The sequence below is a fragment of the Canis lupus genome, chromosome 8, assembly GCF_011100685.1.
Source record: "Canis lupus familiaris isolate Mischka breed German Shepherd chromosome 8, alternate assembly UU_Cfam_GSD_1.0, whole genome shotgun sequence".
Taxonomy (NCBI): domain Eukaryota; kingdom Metazoa; phylum Chordata; class Mammalia; order Carnivora; family Canidae; genus Canis; species Canis lupus.
In genome coordinates, this window is record NC_049229.1 from 15538471 (window position 1) to 15551538 (window position 13068).

General features: G+C 39.1%; 1 protein-coding gene across 6 annotated transcripts in view; it reads right to left on the minus strand.

The window, feature by feature from the left end:
* Positions 1-13068, minus strand: part of SLC25A21 (solute carrier family 25 member 21) — a 470243-nt gene that overhangs the window by 131900 nt on the left and 325275 nt on the right. The window contains exon 3 of one of the 6 annotated variants that reach the window (XM_038544549.1): positions 6835-6952. The exons of the other annotated variants lie outside the window; for them this stretch is intronic. Coding sequence (XP_038400477.1) covers positions 6835-6863 — 29 coding nt within the window. The 5' untranslated portion in view covers positions 6864-6952. The remainder of the gene's footprint in view (positions 1-6834; positions 6953-13068) is intronic. 6 annotated transcript variants of the gene reach the window in all.

The window sequence follows — 13068 nt, forward strand, 5'->3', positions numbered from 1 at the left end:
TTCTTACTGGTTGGTTGAGCATGGCCAAAGTCACACTGAACAAGCAAAGGCATGTCTGAGGCTTTGAAATTTAGGTGGACACACCTACCTTACAAACTTTGGGAAAAAGCCCTAGGAAGCAGCAGATCTTTAGAAGAATTCCCACCCTGTATATTTATTTCCTGTACTCTGAAAAATCACTTTCCACTGAGGCTGCCCCAAAGGAAGAAATGCCCACTTTCCATGAAAGGCTAATGACTAAACTGAAGGGGAATGGGGTCTCTGCATTGATCACCCCTGCAGAGAGACTACATAAGATGGTGGGGAGATGATTCCATCAGTTTCCTTTAGCAAGTGCTGGGGAGAAAGGTTTTCTTTGAACATTTCTCAAAAGAATGTGAGTTATGGGTATTCTGTTTTACTTTAGGTTAAATATAACAATAATCCACATAACACTGTCTTGGCAATGATGAGCAGTGGAGAGTCCTTTAGTCACGTTGGAAGGGTGTGATTTATAGATTTCTGCCTCCCTGTTTCTTGAGATCCCCCTCTGCACAAGAGTCAAAGTTAAGAATTCTGAGGACGAAGAGATGGATGAGTAAACCACAGATCTTGTCCTTTAGAACAGAACAAACAGGTGGAGGGCAGAGAGATATTAGTAATTAATTATAAAACAAGGTGGAATACAGAGGCACCTGGGTGGTGCAGTCAGTTAAGTGTCTGCCTTCAGCTCAGGTCATGCTCCCAGGGTCCTGGGATCAAGTCCTATGTCAGGCTCCCTGCTCAGCAGGGAGTCTGCTTCTCCCTCTGCCTCACCTCACCTCTCCTCCCCTGCTTGTGCTCTCCCTCTCTCACAAACAAATAAATAAAATATATATATTTTAAAAGACAACACAAGTGTTCAAGATTCTGGGAACTAGGTTCATCTGCAATTTAAGCATTGCTTTTGCATGCTGGGTTCACGACTCAGGCCTGGCATCAATTAGCACCCTAAAATAATGCTAACAAATCCACAAGGGTCATGAGTTTGGCTCTGTCTGAGCAGTGACCACCGACCGAAGTTCAAAAGCTGTACCCTTACATATTTGGCTGCTTACCAAATTATTCTAAAAATTCAGGGAAAAGAAACATATTTTTCCTGAATGTTGCTCAGTCATTGCTCTGAGAGAGTCTCTTTATAAAAGAAACAAAGGCCTATGCCTGGTAAAAATTAAGATGTCCTTTGCCTGTTTAAAGTCTCAATGTCTTTACTAGATGTAGGTGGGCTGGGCTATGCTTTGGCTTAATGTTTATGGTATTGTAAAGAAGACCAATAAATTTCTCTATGTTATTTTAAAACAGTTTATAATTTGAAGAAATATGTAACCTGGAGTGCTCAGTCAGCTTAGATAATTACTACAGATAAGGTAACACATCTTGGCAAGGCCACAAAAGCAAGGGAAATCTTCTGTGCCATGTAATTTTGAACACGCTTTTGAACAGAGCCTCAAAAATACTATCTCTCAAAAATATCAGATCAACCCAGATAGCCTGATTATACTTTAAGTAATTTCCTGTGATCCTAGACACATCTAATTGCAGTCTCCTTTCACAAGCCAGGGAGATTTAAAGTCTGATATTCTGTGACTGTACATTTTACAATTCACACTTTATACACTTAAGTATCCTATAAATGGTTCATCATTTTGTCAAATGCAAGTTTTGTTACAATAAACATTTACCTATGCATCCCTGATTAGTGTGATCAAATAGATCTAGTTTTATACATCTTACACAATTATAAGACATATGGTATTCCTAGTATATGGAATCTGTGCAAAATTTGACTTTGTAAAATGAATCACGATAAGACAGTTGATTCTACCATCTGGCACACGTTCTTCGAGTTGTTTATATTACTTATAGGATAATAACTCAGAACACTGATAATATAGTTCTAAAATTTATTTTAATGACAATATGCTAGTTAACAAGTCAGAGACAAATGATCATTAGAAATTACAACCTAAATATAATAATGTTAAACCGCAAGCAATAAAACAGGCTAATTGACATAGCTGTATAATTAAAGTGCTCCAAGCATAAACTGGTCTCAATTAAACAAAAGCCTGACTAGCATGACTTTCTGTAATTTGCTTTGTAAAATACATGTCACATTATAAAACTATGCTGATAATATCATGATATAGGGCTGCCACTTTTTGAATATACATATGTGTGTATTTATGCATATATTTAAACTCTGTATTTAATGTCAACAAATAACCTGATGCACCTACCTACATTTTCCCAAGTGCACTGATATAGGATGGCCATTACAGTGGTTAATAAGCATGAAATCAAATTATACCTGGGAAGTGAGGGAAGGATGGATCACAGGTTGGAAAATAACCCATTAGCAAGGTAATTAGAGTAGAGAGGGTGACATCAGCTTTAGCAATCAAATACTGAAATTATTACAGTCATGACAAGTATCATCGTTTTCCCATATTCCCAAAATAATTATAGTCTTAAAAAATTTGACCCTCCCTCACCAAAAAAAGTTAGCTATGTTCTTTTGCTCTCTGATCCTCCCCGCCTACCTCCTTGGGTCAACAGGTTTTTCTCATGTTCATCAATGGCATCTGCTGCCTGGTGTCAGAGAACCACACGACGTCATTCTCACCTGTTGAACTTCAGCTCATTGCTCAGGATGAGACTGAAGTTCTTGGTTTCTAGCCTCCATCAAAGATTTCCAGAACAGGGAAATAGAAAGCAGTCAAATCTACCAAAACCCTCTCACTGGCCCTGGGAACTGAGCCACTTCACATAAACTAATTATGTACTAGAGACCATAAGCCAGGGTCCCAGTGAGGGAGAATTTCAGAGAATACAGAGTCTCTAGAGACCTAATATACCATTCCATTTTATTTTAACTGATCAAATGTGCCTATTTTATGGTTTATTTAGCACTGATAAGAAAGGATGTTTTTCAATAATGTCAAAGAAAGAAAGATTAAGAGAGTGGGTGGTTTCTTTGCATTCATAAGCATAAATGCTTATGCTAGAAATAAATCTGGGGGAATGGAGGTAATAAACTTGGCTAGTAAGGAAGAAAACATGCTTATGCTTATCAGAGTTGAGGAAAATTTCAAGGGAAGTTTTTATTTTTATACCAAGATTGACCTCATATGTTACCAAGATTTGGATCAGTTATTATTGATTCCAAATGAGGACAGAGTTTTCAAAAGCATTTTATAGGTGGACAGGACCCAAAAATGACCAAAAAAGTGGTGATCATAACGCTTACTTGTAAATCACTTTCAACTTTGAGAGCATTTTTACAGAGGTGATCTCATCTCAGGGGTCTCCTCAATTTCACAGTTCCTTATATTTGTAGGATAAAAATCCTTGACAAAGGTAAAAAGAAAAAGTATCAGCTCGGAGCTAGAAAGGCATCAGACTAGAGGGGATAGGTTTCCCTGAAGTCTCTCACCTGTATTATATATTTCTGCCTCTAAGTCAGAGAATGTCCAATAAAATTCTTTCTCTAAAACCAAGCTTTTTTCATCTGTTAAAGAGGGAATAATGTTACTTGCACGCTACCCAATTGACTTTGAAGTTTATCTCTGGAACTCTAAAAAAAAAAAAAAATCAGCTTGAATTCACTGTTCTGGGGAAAGCCAGGTTTCAGAGATGAATTGATTGTGTTAATTTTATTTGATCCCTCATTGTCTAGAGTATAGACTGTGGGTGGAGAGGGATCTCTCATGGGGGAGGTGGGAGGGATATCTTTGTGGAAGAATTTGGATGCAATCCTATTTGAAGAACAAGACATCGTGTGACTCCTTTCTGCCCTCTCATTGTAGACAACTGGGAATGATACATTGTAGACCAAAACAAAAAAAAAAACCCAAACAAAACAAAACAAAAAACCAAAACCCAAACAACCTTTCTATATTTATTTAGCATCTATTCTATGGGGTTTATTCCCAAGCCTACTGTCTGCGTGGGGAACACTGTCAAGACCAATATCAACTGATTGTAACTTCTCTTTCTCTCTCCCTAACCCTCATCCTCTCTCTAACTCTACCTTTTTCTCAACTATATGGCTGTAATAATGAAGATTCCATTATGACATGAACCTATGCTCAAGAGAGCCCCTGTGGAAGGGTATGGTTTCATTATCATCAAGTAATATGCTAAAAATACTGAAAAATCATGTAGAACACTGGCAACAGAAGAGATGCGTGGATTATTCCCACTCAGGAGCAGGCCTAAACTTGGCCACAGAACTTGTACAGGAAACTATGCTTCACCAATTCACCAAATATTTACTAAAAGACAACTAATATTTTTGGCCAAATTATAGGTGGGTAGTTTGGCAGGTAACAAAGCACTTCCAGACAGTTCCAGTCATTTAATTTCATAAAATGACAATCTTATTCCAACCAGCAACTTTTACATAAATGTAACTTTCCATTTTAAAACAATGATCCTAAAACAAAAACAAAAGCAAAAAAAACCCCAAAAAAACAAAACAAACCCCCCCCCCCCCAAAAAAACAACTAGCTCTCTACAAATTAAGATCCAGATTAATTGGATATCTTGGTTAATGTAGGTTCCCTAAAATCTTAAAGTCTAAACATAAAAGATTTATTTAAAATGAGATCCAAGGGGCACCTGGGTGGCTCAGTGGTTGAGTGTCTGCCTTTGGCTCAGGTCATGATCCCGGGGTCCTGGGACTGAGTCCAGTATCAGGCCCCCTGCAGGGAGCCTGCTTCTCCTGTTGCCTATGTCTCTGACTCTCTCTGTATGTCTCTCATGAATAAATAAATAAGTAGGTAAGTAAATAAATAAATAAAATCTTTAAAATGAGACCCAAGTGAGACACCCACAGCAAACTCATAAGAATTAAATCTTCTCCTTCAAACTTCTACTAGGGTGAGTTCTGGTTGTGTCTGATAAACTCTGCTCGTTTGCACTCAATTAATTATCATGAGTTCCAAGTGTGACAGATTTTTTTTAATGGTTAAAAATATAAGTTTTATGTATATTTTACCATAATTAAAAAAAAAAAAGCCTTGTTCAACTTAAGGATATTTCATAGCTCTTTCACCATCTCCCAAAGCTGTTCCCTAAAAACCAGTGTGGTTGGGAGTTTGACTGAAACATTAGCTCAAAAAAAAAAAAAAAAAAAAGAAAAGAAAAGAAACATTAGCTCAAGGGCAGCCTGGGTGGCTCAGTGGTTTAGCATCGCCTTCAGCCCAGGGCGTGATCCTGGAGACCCGGGATTGAGTCCCACGTCAGGCTCCTGCATGGAGCCTACTTCTCCCTCTGCCTGTGTCTCTGCCTCTCTCTCCCTTTCTCTGTGTCTTTCATGAATAAATACATAAAATCTTAAAAAAAAAAAAGATTAGCTCAAGAAGACAGTAGTGCTGAAGGAAGGTTTTTGGGTGGTGGGTGTGGGGGTATGGTAGCAGGGAGCCAGGAAAGGCAAAGTGGTGGGGGAAAAGAATTTAGTGCAGAATACTCCTGGAGGACCCTGAGCTTGTCTCATCCCTCGAACATAGCTGGATGTTATCAAATTATTCTAAACACCCAAGAAGTCGATCAGAGCTCTGAGAGAACAAAAACTGCACTACACGTAGTAAAGCGACCGCTATTTGGAAGGTAGGAGGTGCAGAAAGTTCACCTGGGGGAGACATAGCTGAAGACTAAATTTAAACATGGAGTTTTAGCTCCTCCTTCTGCAAGCAATACCTTATCATGAAGTATAGAAGAGCAAAAAAGTGTTCTGGAACAGTGAAATTTACAAAGAAATTTACAACTGACATTTGAGGAGCGCCTACCCTGTATGGGGCACTTACATGTTAAGACTGCTTAACTCAGACATTGATCCTGATATAGAAATATACATGCTACGGGCACCTGGGTGGCTCAGTCTGTTGAGCATCTGACTCTTGATTTCGGCTCAGGTCGTGATCTCAGGGTTGTGAGATTGGGTCCCGCACTGGGCTCTAACTCAGCGAGGAGTCTACTTAGGATTCTTTCTCTCTCCCTCTTTCTCTGTATGCGTGCGCACACACACACACTCTCTCTCTCAAATAAATAAATAAATAAATCTTTTTTTTTTTTTAAAGAAGTTTGCATTCTAATAGGAGAAAAACCTGTGGCATTAAAACATGAATAACAAGCAAGTCTTCCCAGATTTGTATTATTCTTGCTTGCCGCCTTGAAGAGTACACAGGAAATCTAACATAGCATATTCCTAGTCCTTGGGGGGCAGTGAAGGCCTTCTGAAGGAGAATTCTCCCTCTGTGCTGTTACAGATCTGGGATCTGCTCAGGCCTCCCAAGGCTTGCAGGCCAGTCCCTACACTAATGGCCTCACAGTGCTTTTCTGGTTTTCTCTGTATGGTTTTGTTCTATCCCTTATGGCTAAGCAATGAGCTATCTTTTCTTGCACATCATCGTGTCTGCCCCTAGGCCACTCTCCCCTACTTCCATCTCCTCCTCCCCCTTTTCCCTCCTGCATTCCTCCCGTGACCTTTAACTCACCACTTAAAACCAGCAGTGAATGAAGGATGAGATAACTCAGCTTGGTCATGGCTCTTAGTGAGGGCTGCAGGGTCCATATTATGAGTCAGGTCCATGAGCATCAGTGCCTGGCTTTTGTAACATCTCTTTTGGCTGTTCAGAGACCATTTTCTGCATGTGTTTTGTTTCTCAGTTCTGTGCCAGAGTTGAGGTTCTGAGATAAGTGGCCTCTGGCTGAGTTTGAACTTTCCCTGAGAATGGGCTGTCCTGAGAGGAGAGAAGGGCAGATAGTTTCCATTTCCTGCTAGTGTCCTCTTCCCTAGGCTCTGTAGAGTACCTTAGGCAGGTACAGTCTCTCCTGCTCATGGGAAGACAGTCTTGCTGCCATGTGCTCCTGTTCCTTTGGGGTCCTTCTTCTCCATGGGCTTCATAAAGAGTTCTGTTACTCCTAGAAACTGAAAAAGAACTAATTTATAACTTACCATAAGGATAATGAGGATGACATATAGCACAGCTGATGCCAGCCATTTGATTTCTTCTTCATTCTGTTCCCCTATTTGTTTTGTGGGTTCTGTTCCTGTTTGTTCTAATAAAATGCCTTTCCTTTTTCTTGGTATGTTTTCCACTTTTGCATTATGAACTATATGGTTTCTGTAATTTAGATTCTCATAAATGCATGTTTAGTTTGAAAATTTGTGGAAAATATTCTTTTGAAAAACCTATATTTTTCAGAATTCTGACCAAATCACTGTGGTTTTCTGTTGGCACTGATGATATTGCACTACTCCTTTTGGGAGAGAGAAGAGAAAGAGAGAGAGAGAGAGAGAGAGATTGAGAAAGGAAGACAGAAAGAAAGAGAAAGAACCACTGCAAAGGATTCTACTTCCCAGTACAAATACTTTTGGAACTGCTAAGCCCACTCTCACTCATGTGTGTTAGGTCAAATTCTGGCAGAAATCACAAGACAGCTGCAATTCCATACTTTGAAATGTCCATTAAAAAAACTCTAGATACAATTTATAGAATAGTTGGCAGGTATTCCCTGTTTTTTTTTTCATTCCCTTGAATGTAGACAACTTTTGGAATAAAGGAAGGGGAGAAATGAGTATTTTCAATGGTGAAGTCAGTACATTCACAACTTTAAATGCAATGCCAAGAGAACTTTCTGCAATGAAAATTGGTTTGTGTGTATATTTTTAGTAATATTATGTGTTGGATTCAGTTTCATCAAGAGAATTAAAAAGCTATGGGATCCCTGGGTGGCGCAGCGGTTTGGCGCCTGCCTTTGGCCCAGGGCGCGATCCTGGAGACCCGGGATCGAATCCCACATCGGGCTCCCGGTGCATGGAGCCTGCTTCTCCCTCTGCCTGTGTCTCTGCCTCTCTCTCTCTCTCTCTCTCTCTCTCTCTCTGTGACTATCATAAATAAATAAAAATTTTAAAAAACGCTATATAATTTCTGAAATTCTGTAAGACTGAAGAAAAAAATTTACAACAGGTAAACAAATATACAGTGGAAACATCACACTTTTAGATACAAATAAGGAAAGTTTTCTTAAAAATCTCAAGTTTAAACATTCTAGAAGTTTAAAGGCACAGATGACTTTTTTTATTATATTGCAGTACCAATCCTAAATGAACATGGCTGTACCAAGGGCTTTGGTTGCTAGTACTGACATGTCTCAAAGTCACTCACATCAGGGAGGAAGTGGTTATTACAGAGGCGGTGTGTGAGAAAAGTGTAATGAGGTCTCCTGGGAACTGGGACTGGGACAGGGGAATCCATCAGGGATGGTGGTGGAAGCGATAAGCAGTCCACTAAAACCTCCTGCTCCCTTTTTCATTGTGTGATAGTTTCATTGTGTCAGATAGTTAAGTACATCCCCAGTGCCCTGTAAGGCCAGCTGTAGGTCATGTGACTAGTTCTTTTTAACGGAATCTAGGTGATGTAATGTGTCACTCTCAGACTGAGATTTTTATAAATGGGGTTTCTTCATTTTTTCTCCTGCTTCACCCAAGGTACTTTGCCAGATACATCTTACATCAACACCAGTTATACCTGACATCAAATCTGTATCACCTGCAAGAAGGAAGCAGAGGATTCTGAAGCTTTGGTGGGTACATAGCTACAAGATGGAAGGAGGCTGGATCCCTGTCTCACACGTACTTTATTGGGATAAACACTGAAATTTAGGGGTTTATTTGTTATTGCAACTAGATTTGCTTAACTGATCCAAGGACCAACACTGTACTGTGTCTCTGCCTCTCTCTGTAGACCTGTTCCTCTGGTTATTCATGCTTTCTGCTCCTTCCACAGCATGCACTGACTCTGAGAAAGCTACCCAGCCCTGGTGTAATACGATGCAGGCCTAGTGCTCACCAGTAACTCCTTTCTGCCACTATGTATGCCAAATATCTTTTGTTTGCTCCTTCAGACACACTCTTTACCCTTTTCCATCCTGTTGTCCTGAGAGGTGATCCAAATTGATTACATCAAAAGAATCCAATGTTTCTGTCTTCCAGTTGGATTTGGTCAATGAGAAGCTCTGGCAGGTGACAGGAGGAAGGGAGGAAGATGAATTCGGGATATTTATTTGTCTGGTTCCTTCCTGTAGGGTTTCCTCAGGCTTGTCTCTGTCAACAGAAGTTCACGGCTTCTCTCAGGGAGCCCTCTCTTCATGACTTTCAAGTTTCATGTCTTTCAAGTTTTGGTAACCTTTCCTTTTATGCATGCCTTTTGAGCTTAGAGGTAGTGATGGCTTTACCTCCTGCTGCTGGTAGCCTCAGCATCCTGAGTTCTTCCTTGTGATTTCTTTATATCCTGCCCATACTTTTGTTGTGAATCCTTTTATAAATCTCTTCAGATTATCCTAATTCGCGAGGACTACTTGTTTCCCCTTTCACTTAAAAATCATATCTCAGTTAAAATTCTCTAAGTAATCAGATGTCTACCACCGACTCTCTTAGCCATGTTCACAGATGGAGTTTTTGTGCAAACATAGTCTCAAGCATATCCCTTCAGCTGAACCTGTGAATGATGGCAACTTGCAGAGAAAGAGGAAGTTTGTAGGTATCTCAAAACATGTCTATCCAATAATACACCTTCATATCTTCTGGTTAAAGTTCCCCTTCTTTTATCACTCCTATCGAGCTAGATAATTGCCATCACCAGTATTTTTTTTCCTCTAGTGGATTGCCTTATCACTGAGAGAACACATTATTACTTTTTATAGGAGTATGTATTATGAACAGTGTATGTTTCTACTATAACATTTAGAATCTAAGTCTTTAGATTTCAAAATGGAAATGCTTATAAAAACAAAACAGGAGAAAAAAGTAGAAATAACCACAGACTAGTGTTTTTGTCATGTTATTTATTTTTTAAAAGTTTTTATTTATTTATTCATGAGAGACACACAGAGAGAGGCAGCGACATAGGCAGAGGGAGAGGCAGGCTCCCCACAGAGAGTCTGATGTGGGATTCGATCCTGGGGCTCTGAGATCACACTCTGAGCCAAAGGCAGATGCTCAACTGCTGAGCCACCCACAAGTCTCTGCCATGTTATTTTTTAAGGGGAGAAACATCTTTGTACTAACCTGGAACCATCCTGAATTTCAAATTAATTTCTCTCTTATAAGCTTGGTATTACTTATTGTATAGTCTCATGACTTCAATCGTCTGTACAGGTTTAAAATGAAATAAGTTTCATCACAAGATAACCTTATTATGCCAGTTTTGAACTGATTAAAGATGAAAATATCTCTTTGGTGTTCCTTAATCTTTTATAAGATGCATTAACTTAGAATGAAGCCACAGTGCCTGTAAGACTGACAAAAATGTTTTCTGAGAAATCCAAAATGGAATCTACTGGATTAAATTCCAAACCAAATTAGGAACATTGAAAAGCCTCTTAAATACACAATGTTCTTTTCCTTCAAGCTATTTGAGAGTTGCAGCTGAAGAAATTCGTGTGATCTTTTCCAAGTATAAAATTTGAGAAAGATCAATACATAGATATGCTGAAGTCATTTCCATGCCTGTGTCTTTGCTAGTTTGATAAAACTAGCAATTAAATAGAATCTTCCAAACATAAGGGATTGTCCGTATCATCTAAAAAAAAAAAAAAAATCAAATCTCTCACTGGAAAACAGAAATCATCAGTTCCTCAGGACATTACTGTAGAGAAGATGGAACTGTTTATGGAGAGATAGTGACTTGAAAATCACCAGAGTGTAATGAAAATTAAAAAGTGGTTTTTTGGGGCGGCCCGGGTGGCTCAGCGGTTTAGCGCTGTCTTCAGACCAGGGCCTGATCCTGGAGCCCCGGGATCGAGTCCCATGACAGGCTCCCTGCATGGAGCCTGCTTCTCCCTCTGCCTGCATCTCTGTGTCTCTCTCTGTGTGTCTCTCATGAATAAATAAATAAAATCTTTAAAAAAAAAAGTGTTTTTTTCTTCCACATCAACCTAATGACTATGAAATAATACACATATCTTCCTTATAATGAGTCATAATAATGATTTGAGATTTTCTAATTTAAATGGCATGTCCTTTTGTTTTTCCTCAGACAGGTCAAGAGACAAAAACTGGAAAGTTTGGGTCATATGGATCATGGCAGCACTGCTATGTCTGGAATTTTCTTATAAATATCCTATTGCTTTGAGCCACACAGGCCTGGCTAAAACAGCAGGGACAACCTCATTTGCACTTTTATAGTTGTAGGGGGATTTTCAAGAGTTAAAACAATTTTCTATAATATTCCATATTAAGGATTCTAAAGTGTGATCATTACATCTTTTCACGCTTTTCTGTGAGCTGTCAGTTTGGAAGTAATTTTTAAAAAAACAAACAATTTTATTTTATTTATTTATTTTTAAAGATTTATTTCTTTATTCATGAGAGACGGTGGGGTGGGGGGAGACAGAGATAGAGTCAGAGACACAGGCAGAGGGAGAAGCAGGCTCCATGCAGGGAGCCAGACATGGGACTCGATCCTGTGTCTCCAGGATCAGGACCTGGGCTGAAGGCGGCACTAAACCGCTGAGCCACGGGGCTGCCCAACAAACAATTTTAAACAACAACAACAGGAAGGCATTCTTGGGTACTCAAAAGAATCTACTTTGCAAAAATTTTTTACTGCCTGTTTGCAGTTTTATGTCTTTTTAAGATTATTTTTTAAACACTATAAATGTTGCTACCTTTGTGTCCCTGTGAAAATCATCACTTCAAAGGAATGTCTTGTGGCACTATATAATAACTAAATAAATACCAGAAAACAAAGTGGATGGGGCCATTTGTGTGTGTGTGTGTGTGTGTGTGTGTGCTATTAAACAACAGAGAACATTTTATCAGAATCTACTTTTACTTAACTAACATAAATGTTCATTGCTTACCAGAGTTTGAATGATTTCACTTTTCTTAAAATTAGGAAAATACTAATATTTCACTAAAATGTGAAACTTCCAAATAAGTCCATTAAAGTTAATTTTTGGGATGCCTGGGTATCTCAGCGGTTGAGCGTCTGCCTTCGGCTCAGGGCGTGATCCAGGATCCAGGATCGAGTCCCACATCAGGCTCCCTGACTGGAGCCTGCTTCTTCTCCCTGTGTCTGCCTCTCTCTGTGTCTCTCATGAATAAATAAGTAAAAACCTTTAATAAATAAATAAAATTAATAAAAAAGTTAATTTTTCAAGCTACCTATAAATTCTACAGTAAACTATACCAGGCAGGCATAAGGATACTGAAAAAGATGACATACAGGGAAGTTTAAAAAATCAGAGTCAATGAGAAGGGAATTCAAAGTAAATATACAGTACTATTAAAATAAATTTTATACACACACAGAGAGAAAATAAATAAACGCTTAAAGGAGATAGGATATACAAATGGAGTTGATGGATTGGAGAAAAGATGGGGTTAAACAGAGAAAACTTATTTGAAGCAGCTAACTTGTGATGCCCTGAAGGACGATTCTGGGGGCAGTGAGCAGAGTGTTTTCATGGCTGGATGGGAAGCTAAACCAGCACAGAAAAGGCCTTGTTAGAGGGTTTTAAAAGGAGACATGTGTACATCAGTAAGGGCTGATAAGACCTTTTCCTAAAGAGTAAATATACAGTTTTTGAAAGCTTAGGAAGGATGTTCTAGAAGTATAGGGGAAAAATGTACATGAAAGGTTGAAAGGAAGTAAGTACCTGAACAATAGGCAGAAGTGAGAATAAATTACCCAATAGGTGATTTGTATCTATTTAGCGAAGGGCATCGGTGTCCTCTGAAATTGGCTCTGTGAAGGGAGAATTGTGCCAGACCAATTTAATTTCCTCCCACAGAAGAGTGACAGGCAATATCAACTGACAGGAAGCGCAGTAAAAAAAGGATGTTAAAACAGGCCAGGCATGAGAGAACTGAAATCTGGAACACAAATCTGATAAGGGGTTTGGCAAGGTAAGGAAACACGTAGGTAGAGACAGACCTGGGTTCAAATTCTGACTATGCCAGTCATCCACTGCATGAACTTGGACAGGAAATTTAAATCTTTCTGTTTCTTTACTGGGAAAAGTGATACCAACCCTTAC